Source organism: Neltuma alba, unplaced genomic scaffold, assembly GCF_004799145.2.
Source record: "Neltuma alba isolate B1F8T4 unplaced genomic scaffold, ASM479914v2 tig00011690_pilon, whole genome shotgun sequence".
Taxonomy (NCBI): Eukaryota; Viridiplantae; Streptophyta; class Magnoliopsida; order Fabales; family Fabaceae; genus Neltuma; species Neltuma alba.
Genome location: NW_021636329.1, coordinates 1 through 15,026, shown reverse-complemented (window position 1 = coordinate 15,026; position 15,026 = coordinate 1). Strand labels below are relative to the sequence as shown.

General features: G+C 33.7%; 1 protein-coding gene across 4 annotated transcripts; it reads right to left on the bottom strand.

The window, feature by feature from the left end:
• Positions 1-3,595: 3,595 nt before the first annotated feature.
• Positions 3,596-7,528, bottom strand: LOC114716844 (7-methyl-GTP pyrophosphatase). 4 transcript variants are annotated; one of them, XM_028901913.1, is made up of 10 exons: positions 7,264-7,528; positions 6,983-7,054; positions 6,832-6,906; positions 6,360-6,443; positions 5,522-5,602; positions 5,008-5,077; positions 4,755-4,846; positions 4,227-4,268; positions 4,062-4,142; positions 3,596-3,897 (listed from the first exon to the last, which is right to left on the bottom strand). In XM_028901913.1, exons 1-10 carry the CDS (start codon positions 7,288-7,290, stop codon positions 3,826-3,828), a joined length of 696 nt encoding a protein of 231 aa, XP_028757746.1. In that variant the 5' UTR covers positions 7,291-7,528; the 3' UTR covers positions 3,596-3,825. The 4 variants fall into 4 exon arrangements, with proteins under 4 accessions (XP_028757746.1, XP_028757747.1, XP_028757748.1 ...); XM_028901914.1 differs by lacking the exon at positions 5,522-5,602; XM_028901915.1 differs by lacking the exon at positions 6,360-6,443.
• Positions 7,529-15,026: the final 7,498 nt, after the last annotated feature.

Below are 15,026 nucleotides of genomic sequence, written 5' to 3'. Positions count from 1 at the left end.
ACATGGACACGGGGCCGCCATATGGCAAGGAGGTGCAAACTTCCGGAAAAGTTATGAGGTGTAAATTTTATGAGAGAAAATATTATTGATAATTTGCCCTCGTTGTACTTGTATTATTTGCCCTCCCATATGTAACGCATATATTAAATTACATCAACACGACCAGGACTACTTTCGTGAGCACGATCGGTGATGCACCATTACTTTGAAAGATGTACTGATAATTGATACGTGATATGATATAATACACATTGTATTTTTAGATGGATTCACATCCATTTCCAGGGACTCGTACTGATCCATGGGACTTCAAATTTTAAAGATTCTTTGGGTTTTTAAAATAATTTGGGGGACAAAAAATGTAGATCCAGAAAGCCTAAGAATGGCGAAGGCTTTTCCGGCCATTTCACCTTCTGGGAAAAGAAAAAAAATAGGAAAAATTACGTACAGGTCCCACAGAAGGTAATTTATTCATATAAGGTCCTACGAAATGTCAAAATCACTGACAGGTTCCAAGGGACCTTAGAGTAATATTTTCGATTTGTAAAATGACATTACTGCCCCTCATATTTCATATTCACATTTCTTCTGTCATTGCGATTTACAACCTCAGCAGCGACTATTAACAACCCAATGAGAGGACGTTAACAACCTAAGCAATATCCGTTAACAACTTACTTTATAGAATCATATAACTTCCATATAAGCGTAAATCTTTAATATATAAAAGTAGAGTACAAAACAAGAGTTGCTGGTAGCATGACAAGTGGCATCACCTATGAGCAGATAAATTTTTTTTCTTTTCTTTTAAAAAAAGGCCACATTTTTTATCCATATTTCCACTCATGTTGCTAATATTCCAATATATCCGCTTAAATTGGCCACTTAATATTTAAATTGATCTATAAATGGATAAATTATAGAAAGAACTATATTCACAAAATCCAGAAACCGTGTGGCAATTTTTTATTATATATTTATCGGCAATCTTCTGAAAGAAATCCCTAATAATTATAATTGTATCTTTTATTAATTATTAATAGACCTAAAATATCAGTAAATCACAACCTTAGAGCGTGGGCATCTTCACACATTGTTAAGTATCATTTGACTTAAAATAAAGATCTAGATTGCAATGTTCCTTTTTAAATTATTTTGGTTGAATTGTTTGTTCTTAAAATAAAGATCTAGAATAAATATTAAAAATTTTAAATTACAAATATATGAAAATGACATAACTTCCTTGATTCACCCCGATTTATTTGGGTGCACGATTTCATATTTTCTAACTAGATTTCTTTTGATAATGCTTCATCGAATCATGATTTTTGCTGTCTTGATTTGCAAATATTTATATTTTAGATTTCAACTCCTTACCACTTCTTTAATAATGCTATCTTACTCTCTATCTTACCATCCATATGTCAAATTTTACTCTTTATTTTACATCAGTCATATATAGCCTTGGAAGAATCAAAATCCCATTAATCCTAATATTTTGATTTTGATTTGATTTGATTTAGCAACTGTTTTAGATTTTCTTTGATTTTGAGGGTGAATGCTGAAATATAGAGACCAGAATCCACCTCAAACATATAAAATATTCTTTTAGTCTTTAATATAAGAACTAATTAACTAATTTAAATAGATTAATGATATTAGTTTAATTGGTTAATATGATTTTTTTAAAAAAACATCATAAGCATTTTCCTTAATTCCTTCCCTTCCTCTCTTACTTGATTATTACTGGGGGAATATTAATAAGGTTGATTTGGGAGTAACTATGTTGAATTTGTTGATGTTGAGTATGCATTGATTTTAGCATGATTAACTTCTTAAAAGAGGTCAAGTTGTCAGATATTGGGTTTTATTTAAATATGGGGTATAATACTGAAAAATAATATGTTGATAATGACTCTATATATTTTGCATGCCTTGAAAACTTACAGAAACTTTACTTTTTATACATATTAAGCTAAAATGACGACTTGAAGCAAAAATGTGATCTTCACTAATTATTTTGTAATTATTCAACATTTTATAATATATAAAAAAACCTTAATTTATACCCGTGCATCGCGCGGGTACTGTACTAGTTATAACCAAATAGTATAATACAACAACTTTAACACTAAAATGGGAAGCTTTTTGATGTCATTAAGAATTTTAACTAAATCCAATAGGATTATAGTAATATTTTAATGCGAAGATCCATTTACAACTTTAGCAGCGACTATTAACAACCGAATGAGAGGGCATTAACAATTTAAGCAGTATCCGTTAACAACTTACTTTATAGAATCATATAACCTCCATATAAATGTAAATTATAACCAAATAGTATAATACAACAACTTTAATACTAAAATGGGAAGCTTTTTGATATCATTAAGAATTTTAACTAAACCCAATAGAATTATAGCAACATTTTAATGCGAAGATCCATTTACAACCTCAACGGTGAGTATTAATAACCCAAAGAGAACTGTTGACAATCTAGGCAGTATTTGTTAACAACTGACTTTATAGGATAATATAACCTCTAACAACTATATAAGATTAACTTTAAGACTATTTAGTGATAATTTAGTTAGTTATAGTTAGAAGTTATATTATCTGATAAAGTTAGTTGTTAACAGACATTGCTAAGGTTGTTAATAGTTCTCCTTAGGTTATTAATACTTACTGTTGAGGTTGTGAATGGATTTTCGCATTAAAATGTTGCTATAATCTTATTGGGTTTAGTTAAAATTCTTAATGATATCAAAAAGCTTTCCATTTTAGTGTTAAAGTTGTTGTATTATACTATTTGGTTATAATTTACTCTTATGCGGAGGTTATATAATTCTATAAAGTAAGTTGTTAACGGATACTGCTTAGGTTGTTAATGCTCTCTCATTCGGTTGTTAATAGTCGCTGCTAAGGTTGTAAATGGATCTTCGCATTAAAATATTACTATAATCCTATTGGATTTAGTTAAAATTCTTAATGATATCAAAAAGCTTTCCATTTTAGTGTTAAAGTTGTTGTATTATACTATTTGGTTATAATTTACTCTTATGTGGAGGTTATATGATTCTATAAAGTAAGTTGTTAACGGATACTGCTAGGGTTGTTAATGCCCTCTCATTGGGTTGTTAATAGTCGCTGCTGAGGTTGTAAATCGCAATGACAGAGGAAATGTGAATCTGGAATATGAGGGGCAGTAATGTCATTTTACAAATCAAAAATATTACTCTGAGATCCCTTGGAACCTGTAAGTGATTTTGACATTTCGTGGGACCTTAGATGAATAAATTGCTTTCTGTGAGACCTGTACGTAATTTTTCCCAAAAAAATATCCTTCGAACTCATGACCCGAATAACCATGCAAGTGAACCATCACAAAAACATCAGTACGTTATACTTTGCCGATCCTTAATATAATAATTTAGTTTAATTTTTAATTTAAGATTCTAATTTATTCTGTCTTTTATATTTATCTATTTTTTTAAAATAATTATTATAGTAATTGTATATGTTAAATACGCATGCTTAGTAAGAATATTCTTAAAAAATATATATGTTTATTACAACTAACTAACTTAACAAATGCTTTTAGTCTACTCAAACTAATCATTTGGTTATTATATGATAAATTAGAACTCAAATGTCGATATGTTACCAAAACAAAACAATTGTGCAAACTGGCCATCTTGCCAGAAACAGCCCAGAAATGACAGCCACGACATTTCGGCAGAATAGTGTTACTGTTCTCAGAAAATGCAGAGTTTGGTTAATGTCATTTAAATTAATTAGTCTGCCAAGGCGCAAGGGCAGCGACAGCTACACGGCCTGCTTTAAGAGATTTTCAGTCAGAGCTTTGGGAAGTCCCATCACACTATCCGTTGTCCCTACCTGCAAATATATACCACCGCTTAGAATTAACCAGTCCACAGTAGGATTAGGAAGGCGAGACGACCAAAAATCTTCATCCTTGCAAGGACAGGGCCACGACTATCGTCCAGGCCATAAATTATTTTGCATTGTGACTGCTAATCACATAAGATGAGCCAACCTACCACTTCTTTGACTAATGGTAATATTAAAGGATGCTCAATTATGAGACCCCCAGCAACGTTGAGTGTCACTCCCTCGTCAACCTGGGAAGGAAAAAAAAGGTCAGTATCAACTATTTTGTACGGCAATTTAAGATAGCGAAGCAATGTAATAAAGGAAATCATTACCAGCTTCTCGATGATCTCATCTGGTATTTCATTGAAATATATCTGTAAATCACAAAACAAAATCATTTCCACATAGGGTAAGAAAATAGAGTAGCGAACACGGAAAGGAGCGCATCTATGTAGAAACTAATAGCAAACGAATGGGAAGACCCAACATTTGCTGGCTTAAGCAATGAGTAGAAACCAAAGCAACCGTGCCACGTTTAATAACGACTGACTTTCATGTAGCATATCTATAAAATTTTATTCCAAAACATAGTGAGCTGGAATCCATTATAGATTTATTCCAATGTCGAGCAATTAACTGTGACTAACTGCATGTTCCCCGAGACCCCAACAAAGAATCATTAGTAGCAAGTCACTAGAGAATGAGCATTCTTTTCCTGTTAATATTTTTTTTGGCAGGAATTGGTCTCATATATATACAGGAGAAATAATAGATCGGTTTTGAAACGATAAACTAGGGGGCAAACTGAGACAATATTAACCAAAAGAACAAAGAAAAGCAAAGTTAGAAGCAAACAATACCTCCACACGATCCCATCCTCCTTTACGGAACCCTGTTTTGAGGTTTGTAACTAGCACAGACCCTACAGTTGCTGCATGCTTTCCAGAATAATCTGAAGACATGTATTGAACCATTAAAAATAGAGATCTATAGGAAGTGATTAGAAGTCCAAATAAGAACCATAGGAGGAGGTGAGTGAGAAAGAGGGAGCTGGAAGGAAAAGCGGTTTTTTCTCCTTGTTGATAAATGAAGCAAAGATAACATTGCACAAACCTTTCAAGAATTGTCGAGCTTCTTCTTTGTTAGATGGCTTTTCCCTTATCACGCCTTCATAGACCACCACCTCCAAATCATTTAACAGCAAATGTTAGACATATGCAAGCTTTGCCTCAGAGAAAGAAAAGGAAGTTGCAATTCTTCTGTTGCAGGAGGTTGTCACCAGTTGGCCTTTTATTTATGAGGATACAGAGCACACAGAAGTGCAAGTTTGGGCACTTGAAAATGGAGATTAGTTAGGATTGCAGCCAAGATGCCAGGATATACAAATTAATTGAACAGTCTAAATATTTTTGTGCTGTTAATAACCCTAGTATTTTATGAGACACCAAACCGGCCAAAGGCTTCTTTAGCCACAATGACACTGCTGATGGTGTTTTATGATAGCATTATTGCAATTCCGCCTTTAGAAAATCCCATTCGCAAGGATATGATAATTTATGCACATTGATAAGCAGAACATGTACAAGGAAGATCCAGAAAAGAGTTAATTAGAAGATATGATGTGTACTTGATCAGAGGTAATTAATAATGTTGGCTCAGCATCCTTTATGTGGTCATCAACGGGGAGCCTCTTTAAAATAGCTTCTGCCTAAGTAAAAATTATCATAAGCTAAAGTAAGCACCTGAGGATTAGCTGCGGGACAACTGGCTAAGAACAGCATTTTGCAAGAAGTAAATTATCATATGAAATCGTCAGATAAGAGCTACAACGAGAGAAAAATTAGAAGCAAACCCATGCAAGCACTGAAACAGGATATAAAAATGCGAACTGACTTACCATAAGGAACAGATACACATACAGAATCAGAACCAAAAAGGTATGAATAAACTGCTTAATCTTCCATTTACATTCCATTCTCAGGGAAGTAGCACGTGTCAGTGCAATTCTGAAGGTTAGGGAAGAATTTCACCTAGTTTGGGGAGAGTCCCCAGCATCTAGTAAGTCGGGGGAGCATTTTATTTTGCATTATAGCTTCTATTTTCTTGTTTATATTCTGATTGAGTTGTGCATCCGTTCCTTTGAATGTAATATTTTTCTATCATATGTTATATCAACTCAATAAAAGAACACTTTAGCGCCAGTATAATTCTGGTTTCCATCAGTCGTCGATAATAAGGTCAACAAGAGGACATTTGGTTTATGATTATGCAACAGAGAATGAAGTACTTGTGTCCCCACGATGGATGCCCCAAAAAGCAAGCTCAGTTAAGTAGAATCTGGTATGCAATGTGTCCTCTAAAAGGAAATTTTGGATCCTTGATAAATAAATGGCCTTGGTGAAGAACCAACCTAATAGCTGCAACACTAAATCCAAGGTCATCAACGAGAAGGAAAAAAGACATACTGTGTCCGCTGCAATTAAAATTGTCGATTCATCAACAGCCTCTTGACTATTGGTTGTTTGGAGTTTTGAGATGATGGCATCAGCCTGACATGTGATTCACATTTAGAATCAGAGAATACTTTATCTAAACACGTTCTTCCATTAGGGTCTTAAAGTAAAGGTAAAATGGACAAGCAAAAAACAAGGCAGAAACAGGAAAAAAAGGAAAGAAAACATTAATTCAGGTGATTCCAGGAAGCTAGGGTAACATATCTCCTTAAGGTCTCCTATACAAAATAAAATAATAATAATGTTGTTGTTGTTGTTAATCCAACATTTGACTCGCATCAAGATTCCTTCAATTTTGTTCGGATGACAATCTCCCTATCTATAGACCGATAAGCTACGGATCAAATATCAGCCAAAGAATTAGGTATTATAAGTAATTTCACTTCACAGAAGCAAACAACAAATATTAGCATACAAAACAAACCTTGGCTTCAGCTAAAGCCATGACCAACTCTTCAGGAGTTTCCTTTCGGATGCTTTTCTCATCAATATCTGCGGTCTAAGCAAAAGAGGATTAACACAAATTCTAAAAGCTAGGGAGATTTCGTCCACGAAAGACCCAAGCAAGAATATACCATTGTCGTGAATTGGTAGCCCATTTCAGCCAATATCTTCCGGCGTGCAATAGAGGATGAGCCCAATATAATCTGCAAACAGCAAAAGTACGTCAAAATAACAACGGTTCGATGAATCATGAATTCATTAAAAAACTAACCATGATACAAGAAGCTGAACTTAGAACGAAAAGAGGGGGAAAGAGGGAAAATGCCAATAATGTGTTTTGGGGGAAACGATTCAACAACAGAAACAATTGGAGTGAAAGAAAGGCATGCACCCTAGATTGTAATTTGTGTACCTTGTATGACGAAGCGTCGGCTTCCATTGCAAGCTCTCACGTATATCAGCAGAGTTGAAATCAAAGGGGGAAAAAATAAGCGGGAACTAAAGCTACGAAGCAGGGCGCCGCAGCCACTAGATACTAGATTCAGGTACAGCCAGCCCCAGCGTGGAACTTTGTGACTGTTAAATGTTAATTGCGAGTCGATATCGATATCGATACTCTACTCAATATCAATATACGAGTTTTCTTGTGATTTCCTCCCCACTCTCCGGGAGAAAATGCCTTCTAACAACGAGTCACGACTGTCCCACGGTCTTTTTAAACTACCTTAACAGTAGGATTCCCTCCGTTCTGGAATGATTAATCACTTTGAAGTTTTGCATTTTGATTAAAAAACTAATACTTCTCCATTTCTTAATATAAAATCTAATTAGAGAATTGATATTTATTTTATATATAAGACATAATTCTCATATTTATTAATTTTTTTCAAATTAATTCTATTAATATTCTTTCAATAATAATCAAGTAGAAAAAAAAGTAAAAAAATTAAAGAAGACATTTAAAATATTTTAGAAAAGACATACTATCAGATTAACTAATTTCATTAATATCCTTAATTTATTTAGATTAGTTAATTAAATCTACATTAAGTACCAGAGAAGTATATATTTGAATTTTAACAAAATATAATGATATTTTACTGAAATATCTTTATTTATTATAATGTCTAAAATAGTAAAATAAAAAATTTTATTGATTAATCATGAAATTAGCTAATACTTTCTTAAAAATTCAAAATAACAATTACTTTAAAATAAAGTCAAATATCCAATTGATAGCTCTCAATGATAACCCCAGTTTCTGATCCCAAGCCCTGATAGTGTTTCAGCTTTTTTAGCCTCTGAAGGCATAAGGTAGTCTTTGGTTTTTCTTTTTTTTATTGCTTTCCTTTGTATAAAAAAAAACAGAGAAATTTTATTGATAATATAATTCAATATAAATTTTATATTTTACATCGATAACGATTAACAAGAAAATTGCATCATAAGTGAAGCCAATTTTCAAGTGATATTTTATATGTATATATGTTCATGTCCAATATAGGAACAGGCAGTTCAAATCTATTGTAGGAACTCTTCCCAGCTGATTATTAATTAATAATATTTTTCCTTTGTTGTTTACTTATCTTCATTAAAAAAAATAAATTAGGCAGAAAGCAAAATGTATGAATTATATAAACCAGAATGATTTTTTTAAAAAATTCTACCCCTCACTTAATGTACACACTAGTTTAAATATTACTAGCCATTTCATTCAATCTACTTACAGTGTTTTTTTCCTAAAATATTCTTATTAATAATAAGGGATTTTCATTAAATGACAGTTTTAATGCACATGAATAAGGAAAATTGTTTAGAAATGTTGATGTATATTTGTTATAATGGACTGACTTAATTAATTTTTTAATTTTTTAAACTACTACAAACACCACATTCCGTTCAGGTCTCCCGATGGAATAATTCATTACGAATTTGGAAATGCGATCTTGAATATACATCCAGATCCAAGAGAAAAGCTTAACCGAAAGTCATCACATGCCTTATATTCTACCATATCTCAACCAGCTAGCATGTTTTTGATTTCTCATGCAACATGAAACTGATCTTTACATTTATGGGAATCCCAAGGCGTTGAAACTTCAAAAACACACACGCATGCACAGAGAGAAAAATGTAAAATGAAACCAAATCACGACATTTGCGATTTGAATATCCTCATCAGTTAATTAGGAGCAAACCATTTAGGTGAATCAATGCATTTTGGTTATCTTCGCCGTCGCTGCTTCTGCTGCCGCCACACTTCAGTTTCAAAGCCTTTATTCGGCCATCAACAAATACCATAAGCTTCATCAGACCCAAACATATAAACATTGTGAAACCGTGAGAATGGAGAATAAACAATGCAACTAATGATTAATTCACCTTTGGTGTTCATCCTTGCAATTGAAGGGTATAGCTGGGGATTATGTAATTGGGCAAAGGCACCTGACCTTCCTCAATCTGCCTGAGGTCATGAACAAGTTTCTCATAATGCCTCTTCACTTCTTCCTCCGTCTTTCCTCCCACCGCCCTTGCCAGCTTCTGCCATCGATCTGGGGCGTCCTCCTCGTACATTGCCAATGCATTCTCGAACCTTTCGTTCTGCTTCCTCGTCCAGTCACCGGAGCTTGACGCCATTGACGCTGCAATGTTATAGCAGAAGAGGGCTTTCATATGGTTCCCCTTTTTATACTAGAGAGAGTGAAGAACTCGCTGCTCATGCTAGCCTGTTGCTTGCCAAGCAAAGCAGTGCAAATCCTCGTGGGTTTTATCTTGAGAATTAAGTTTACGCTTAACTTCTGAGATATCCACGCCGACTTTCCCATGTCCGAGAAAGTTATTCCCTCATTTTTATTTCTAGCAGTATTCTAGATGTTTCTCACATGCATGCTTTCTCCTAAGCCCCCGTCTCTGCTTCTGCATTTTTAAATGTCATCTCATTCTCATCAGGGGCTGTTTGTATATCCTCGTAGATCGCAACTCGCAAGCTGCTTCTGACACAGTTGTCTCCCACCCACTAGCTGTCAACCGCTAGCAATTTGAAATTAAATCCGTCTGTCTATGTTTTAAAATTTGCTTCGTTTTTTCCCCCCTGCTTTTCGGGATAAAGGGCGAAATACTTAATTAGTCTTATGATCTGCCTCTCGTGCTGCATTCTGATATTTGAAATTGTGGGGAAACAGAACAGTGGACGGTGTGGATTCATAAATGTGTGTGTGTGTGTGTGTTGTATGTGTGTGGGCGTGTATTCCGGTTATTTTAAATTTCTGATTACTTAGGTACTTCACTTCTTGCTTGTGATTTTTTCTCTAGAGTCTGGATGATATACGGATATTTAATATAGAGACTAATTTAATATTTAACTTAGTTTTAAATATACAATTTTAATTTATTTTGTCTCTTATATTTATTTATTTTTTTAAATAATTCTTATAATGATGGTACATGAATAATTAATATTTTACAATGTAGGCGGCCGAAGGCAACCAATAATAAATGTTTCATTTGCCTCACATTGAGTGAAAGCAACAACTGAAGAGAGCACCGTGTGCAGGGTACTAATCCGGGCAGCTTTAGGCTTGAACTGCTTTACCTCTTCTCTTACAGGGTTGACGCATGGCCGGCGTCAAATTTAACACTATATTTGGTACGGTTTTCAGAGGGGAGGGAAGTTGCTCTCCTCTTTTTATTTGGTTGGTATAATTTTTTAGAAAGGGAGGAGAGTTACTTCTCTGGATTTGGATTCTTTCCACTATCTTCTCATCTTCTTCTTCCCCTCCATTATCCTTCTTTTTTCTTCACAACTATTGGATCAAAATTCTAATGGTCCAGATTTAACATCTTATAAAAATAATATTATTAAAAAATAAATAAATAAATTTAAACTGTTAAAATCTGGTCTGAACAGTTTACAATTGTAATAAAAAAATTAAAAAAAATTTGCTCTATAATAACAATTTGTAGTTATGAATTGTTCAGATTAGATTTTAACAGTTTAAATTTATTTATCTATTTTTTATCATAATATTTATTTTTATAAAATGTTATAAAATATTAAATCTGGACCATTGGAGTTTTGATTCAATGGTTGTGAAGAGAAAATGAGGGTGGTGGAAGGGAAGAGGATGGGAAGGGTAGTGAAGAGAATCCAATTCCTACTTCTCTCCTGTTGTTCTCTCTTGTTGTTTGGTTAAGATATTTTTTAAAGAGGAAATGGGCTCTACTCTCTTCTTCTTTCTTTTTAACCTCCCCTCTAAGAGTGGGGTTTTTTTGAGGGGAGATGAGAGATAATATTTTAATTTCTCATATATCCTTTCGATTTGTTAACCCCTAATCAGTTGTAAATATTTCTACATAAGAGAATTCTTTTGAATATCTAGTAAGAGGTTGTTAAGATAATTGTCTCCGAAATTAGTGAGTATTTGTGAACTTTTTTTTTTCTCCTCTTCTAATTCCAAGAGGTTGTCGGTATTTTCTTTCACCTTCAAAGTCTTTTCTCTGATTAAAATTTATCACTCACGACTTTTTATTTTGATATCCTATAAGCGTGTGACTGTATCTTGTAAATCAAAATTGGTGAATTGTATTATATGTATAGTTATATCTTGATAAAATAAAAAAATGAGAAAATTTATTTAAATTTTATGAAGTTAAAATAATCAATTTTTTAATAGAACAAAATAAGGTATCATTAAAATTTCTTCCTTTCCTCCCCTCCAATCAATCCAAACAAAAGATCATTAAAATCTCTTCCCTCCCTTCTCCTGCCTCCCCTCTCCTTTGTAGCCCTTCCCTTTCTCTTGATTAAAATTCCTCCCATCTCTTTCCACCCGTAAAGCCAAACACAGCATAAAAGTACTCTGCGGTAGTCACCAAAAATTGCTTAACATCTTTAAAGTAAATTGGAATTTGGGGCGCTAACTTGTGCCCAGAGGATTTGACGAGAGCACGTTTTTACAGCAGCCTCACGGGCAATCGACAGCGTACATTAATCACCCTCACCTTCACGAAACTTATGGCAGCAAGTAATCCAAACTAACCATTTCGCTGACAAGTTCAACGCATAAAAGATTGGCTTGCTATTAACAAGTTGGCCTTTTCTTCTCAATTTCCAGCTCATTCAAGCTAGCTTTTCAATGTTTTTTTGCCCCCGAAAGTGATAGGGCACTCTAGCAATCAACAAGTGGCCTGTCCTTTTATTTTGTCTACTTTTAAAACATGATATGAGAAATTTTTACAGTAAAAAGTTTTAAGGGATTCGGTATATTATTTTTCATTTGTTTACGTCACTCTTAAGAGATAGGTATAATATTTGTAAATTGAAGAAACAAAAGCTTAATTATATCCAGGAAAAATTAATCTTCTCGTTCTTATAATTTTTTACTCGACTGTGACTCAATTATTAAACTTTCACTCAATGCAAAAAAATATTTTATAGTTTTAACTCAATTAAATCTTGGATTCAGAACTTTAACTTTATGCAACTTATTTTCTATGTAGCTTTAATTAATCATTTAAAATCATAGTATCTATGTTTCATGAAATATATGATTTGATTTTCTAAAATATAGGGACTAGTGCAAATCCTTTAAACAGCTAAATTATAAGAACCGAATTAGATCAGATCAAGATTTAATAATTAAGTTACAACCGAATTAAAACTATAAAAACTAAATTACAGCGAGGTGAGGTTAGAATAGAATTACAAACAACTCACAACTATGAGAATCTCAGCGCAAATTGCGAGGACACTTTTGGACTGGCATGAATTATTGAGGTCATGAGGATTGGGAGCAAGGCGGTGGAGTGTGACTACCGGGCTGGTCAGTGTAAGGGTGGGCCTCAATTAATGAGGCCCCACTGATTAAAAGCTCTTGCCCTCGCAGTCGTTCTAGACTCATCCCAATTGCCAAACTGATCGATAAAGACGCCACTATTTCAATTCTTGCATGCCAGGGCGAAACTTTTGGTTGACTTTTCAGTCAACAGCGATGAATGCCTATCTTCTTCGTCGCAGCCCAGAGCGTCTTTTGCATCTATTAATGTAAAGCGTCTTCGAAAAGAACGGAGATAATTAAGCAAATTGTCGTTATCTGCCACTACCATTCATGCATATGATATGAATACTAATTAATTAGCGACGGGGTCATCGGATAAGCTTTTATGAGAGGAAAAGATGGCAAGAGAGGCAACCCAGTTCGTAGTTTTAAATAATTAAAGCCGCATGATCTTTGTCAATGAACCACAGATCAATTTCAACACAAAGGATAGCCCAAGATCTCACATAACAGATACATTATTATTTGCAAGTGATTATTACTGTATATGACTTGTTTTCAGATTTTACGTTAACGTGAGCTAAGTGGAAAAATAATAACCCATAAGCGGTTGTTTTGATTCGAGTTGGCTGCAAGTGTGTGGAGCGATCTGAGGAAGAGAAATGTAAAACAGTAAAAGCAGGAAGGACGTGGAAGGCGACGAGAGGCTATCAGGGCCAAAATAATTGAGGCATGGATGAAACACACAGCTAGCGTCACCTCAAGGGGCTGTGGAACTGGAGGTAACATATACTGAATATTAGACGATGGAGGGTGACTTAGTATTAATCCTGCTACATTACTTTATATTACCTCCGATCTTATTTATAAGATCTTGTTTACAATATACTCCTCCGGTCCTTATTATAAGACCCAATTTGACTTTTTATTTGGTTCTAATTATAAGACCCAATCCATTTTGTCTCTTATATTTATGCATTTTTTTCCAAGATAATCCTTCTAATAATGATAGTTTTAACCAATATACTTAATTAGCAAGGATATTTTAGGAATGACAACACTTATTTATTATAAATAACCAACTTAACTTACTTCCTTAATTTCTTTAAATAAGTCAATTGGGTCTTATAATTAGGACCGGAGGAGTAATAAGTTTCTAGGAACTCTAGGCATGGGCATAGACTGAGTCAATGGCTGCTTGTTGGTGCTGGACACACAAGTCTTTTCAAATGGTGCCGACATGCAGGTACTACATCCATATTCCACACGTTTTCTTCTTGTCCTTTTCCCTCTTTTACTTTCACATGAGCAATCAGCGAGCCTCATGATCCCATCATTTCTCCATGTTGACGTGTCATCTCTACTTTTACTTTCACACCCATGTTTTTAACAACAACAATAATTGATGTTATCTTGACTTTTTAAAATAATTGAAATCAGGTTCTTTTATGAAACATCTCCTTAAAAGGAATCCAAACCCTGCATACATCGTTGTTATTGTGGAGCCTAGGATGTCTGGACTTGAGATTTCGACCACATTGTCGCTTTTTAAGTTTTTACTCTAGTCTCTCGCAACGAGAACAATCACAACGAAAAACACCAAAACAAGTACTATAGTATTTCCCTTCAAATTGGGGCAGTACTTTTCTATAATATCAGGCGGTTTCAAAATAATTTATTTTTGTATTATGTAGGATATATAAATAGGGGAGATAGATAATAACTATGCCAGCTGTGAATGCCTGCAACGTCACGAGGGAGATCTAAATATTGACTAATGACATCAACGATAATGATATATTAGTACTTCGGATTCTATTTATAAGTTTTAAATTTAAAAGAGATACAATCCATTTTATAATCTTTAATTTGGTGTTTCTCTTAATATTTAATGTAATTTTTTTTAATTTGGTTCTTAGTTATTTATTCTTGCTCACTGAAATAATCTTTCTTATGTTTTTTTACACATTCTTTTTTATTATTTTTCTTATTTATTACAAAACATACTTAAAAATAAAAATATATTTCTTTTTTATCATATTTATTACTTTTAATTAATTTTAACTACTTGTTTATTATCCATATTTAGGAGAGGTGTATATAAATATATAACAAAATCATAACAAGTTATAAAAAAATTAAAATCACTCATGACTATTTCATAAAAATGTGTAGCATATATATAATTTTTTTTTGGGGGGGTTTTCTCTACGAAGGTGAGGCAAATACTACAACTAAGAATCATTTAGGATCTAAGAATGGACAAGGGATCGATGGGTGTGTCCACGTAGGGGATGCGCGAGAATCTGCCACGTCCGTTAGTCGTCAGCGCGCGTATTTACCTCACACTCACTGTTCGGAACAAAGCCTCTCATGCAATTATTAATTGTTTGATAGG

Coding starts and splice junctions, on each gene's coding strand:
- LOC114716844 (XM_028901913.1), bottom strand. CDS start 7,290: ATGGAAGCCGACGCTTCGTCATACAAG. Junction 5,603..6,359: donor TTTTAATTGCAGCGGACACA/GTATGTCTTTTT, acceptor ATTTTTACTTAG/GCAGAAGCTATTTTAAAGAG. Junction 5,078..5,521: donor TATTAATTACCTCTGATCAA/GTACACATCATA, acceptor AATGATTTGGAG/GTGGTGGTCTATGAAGGCGT.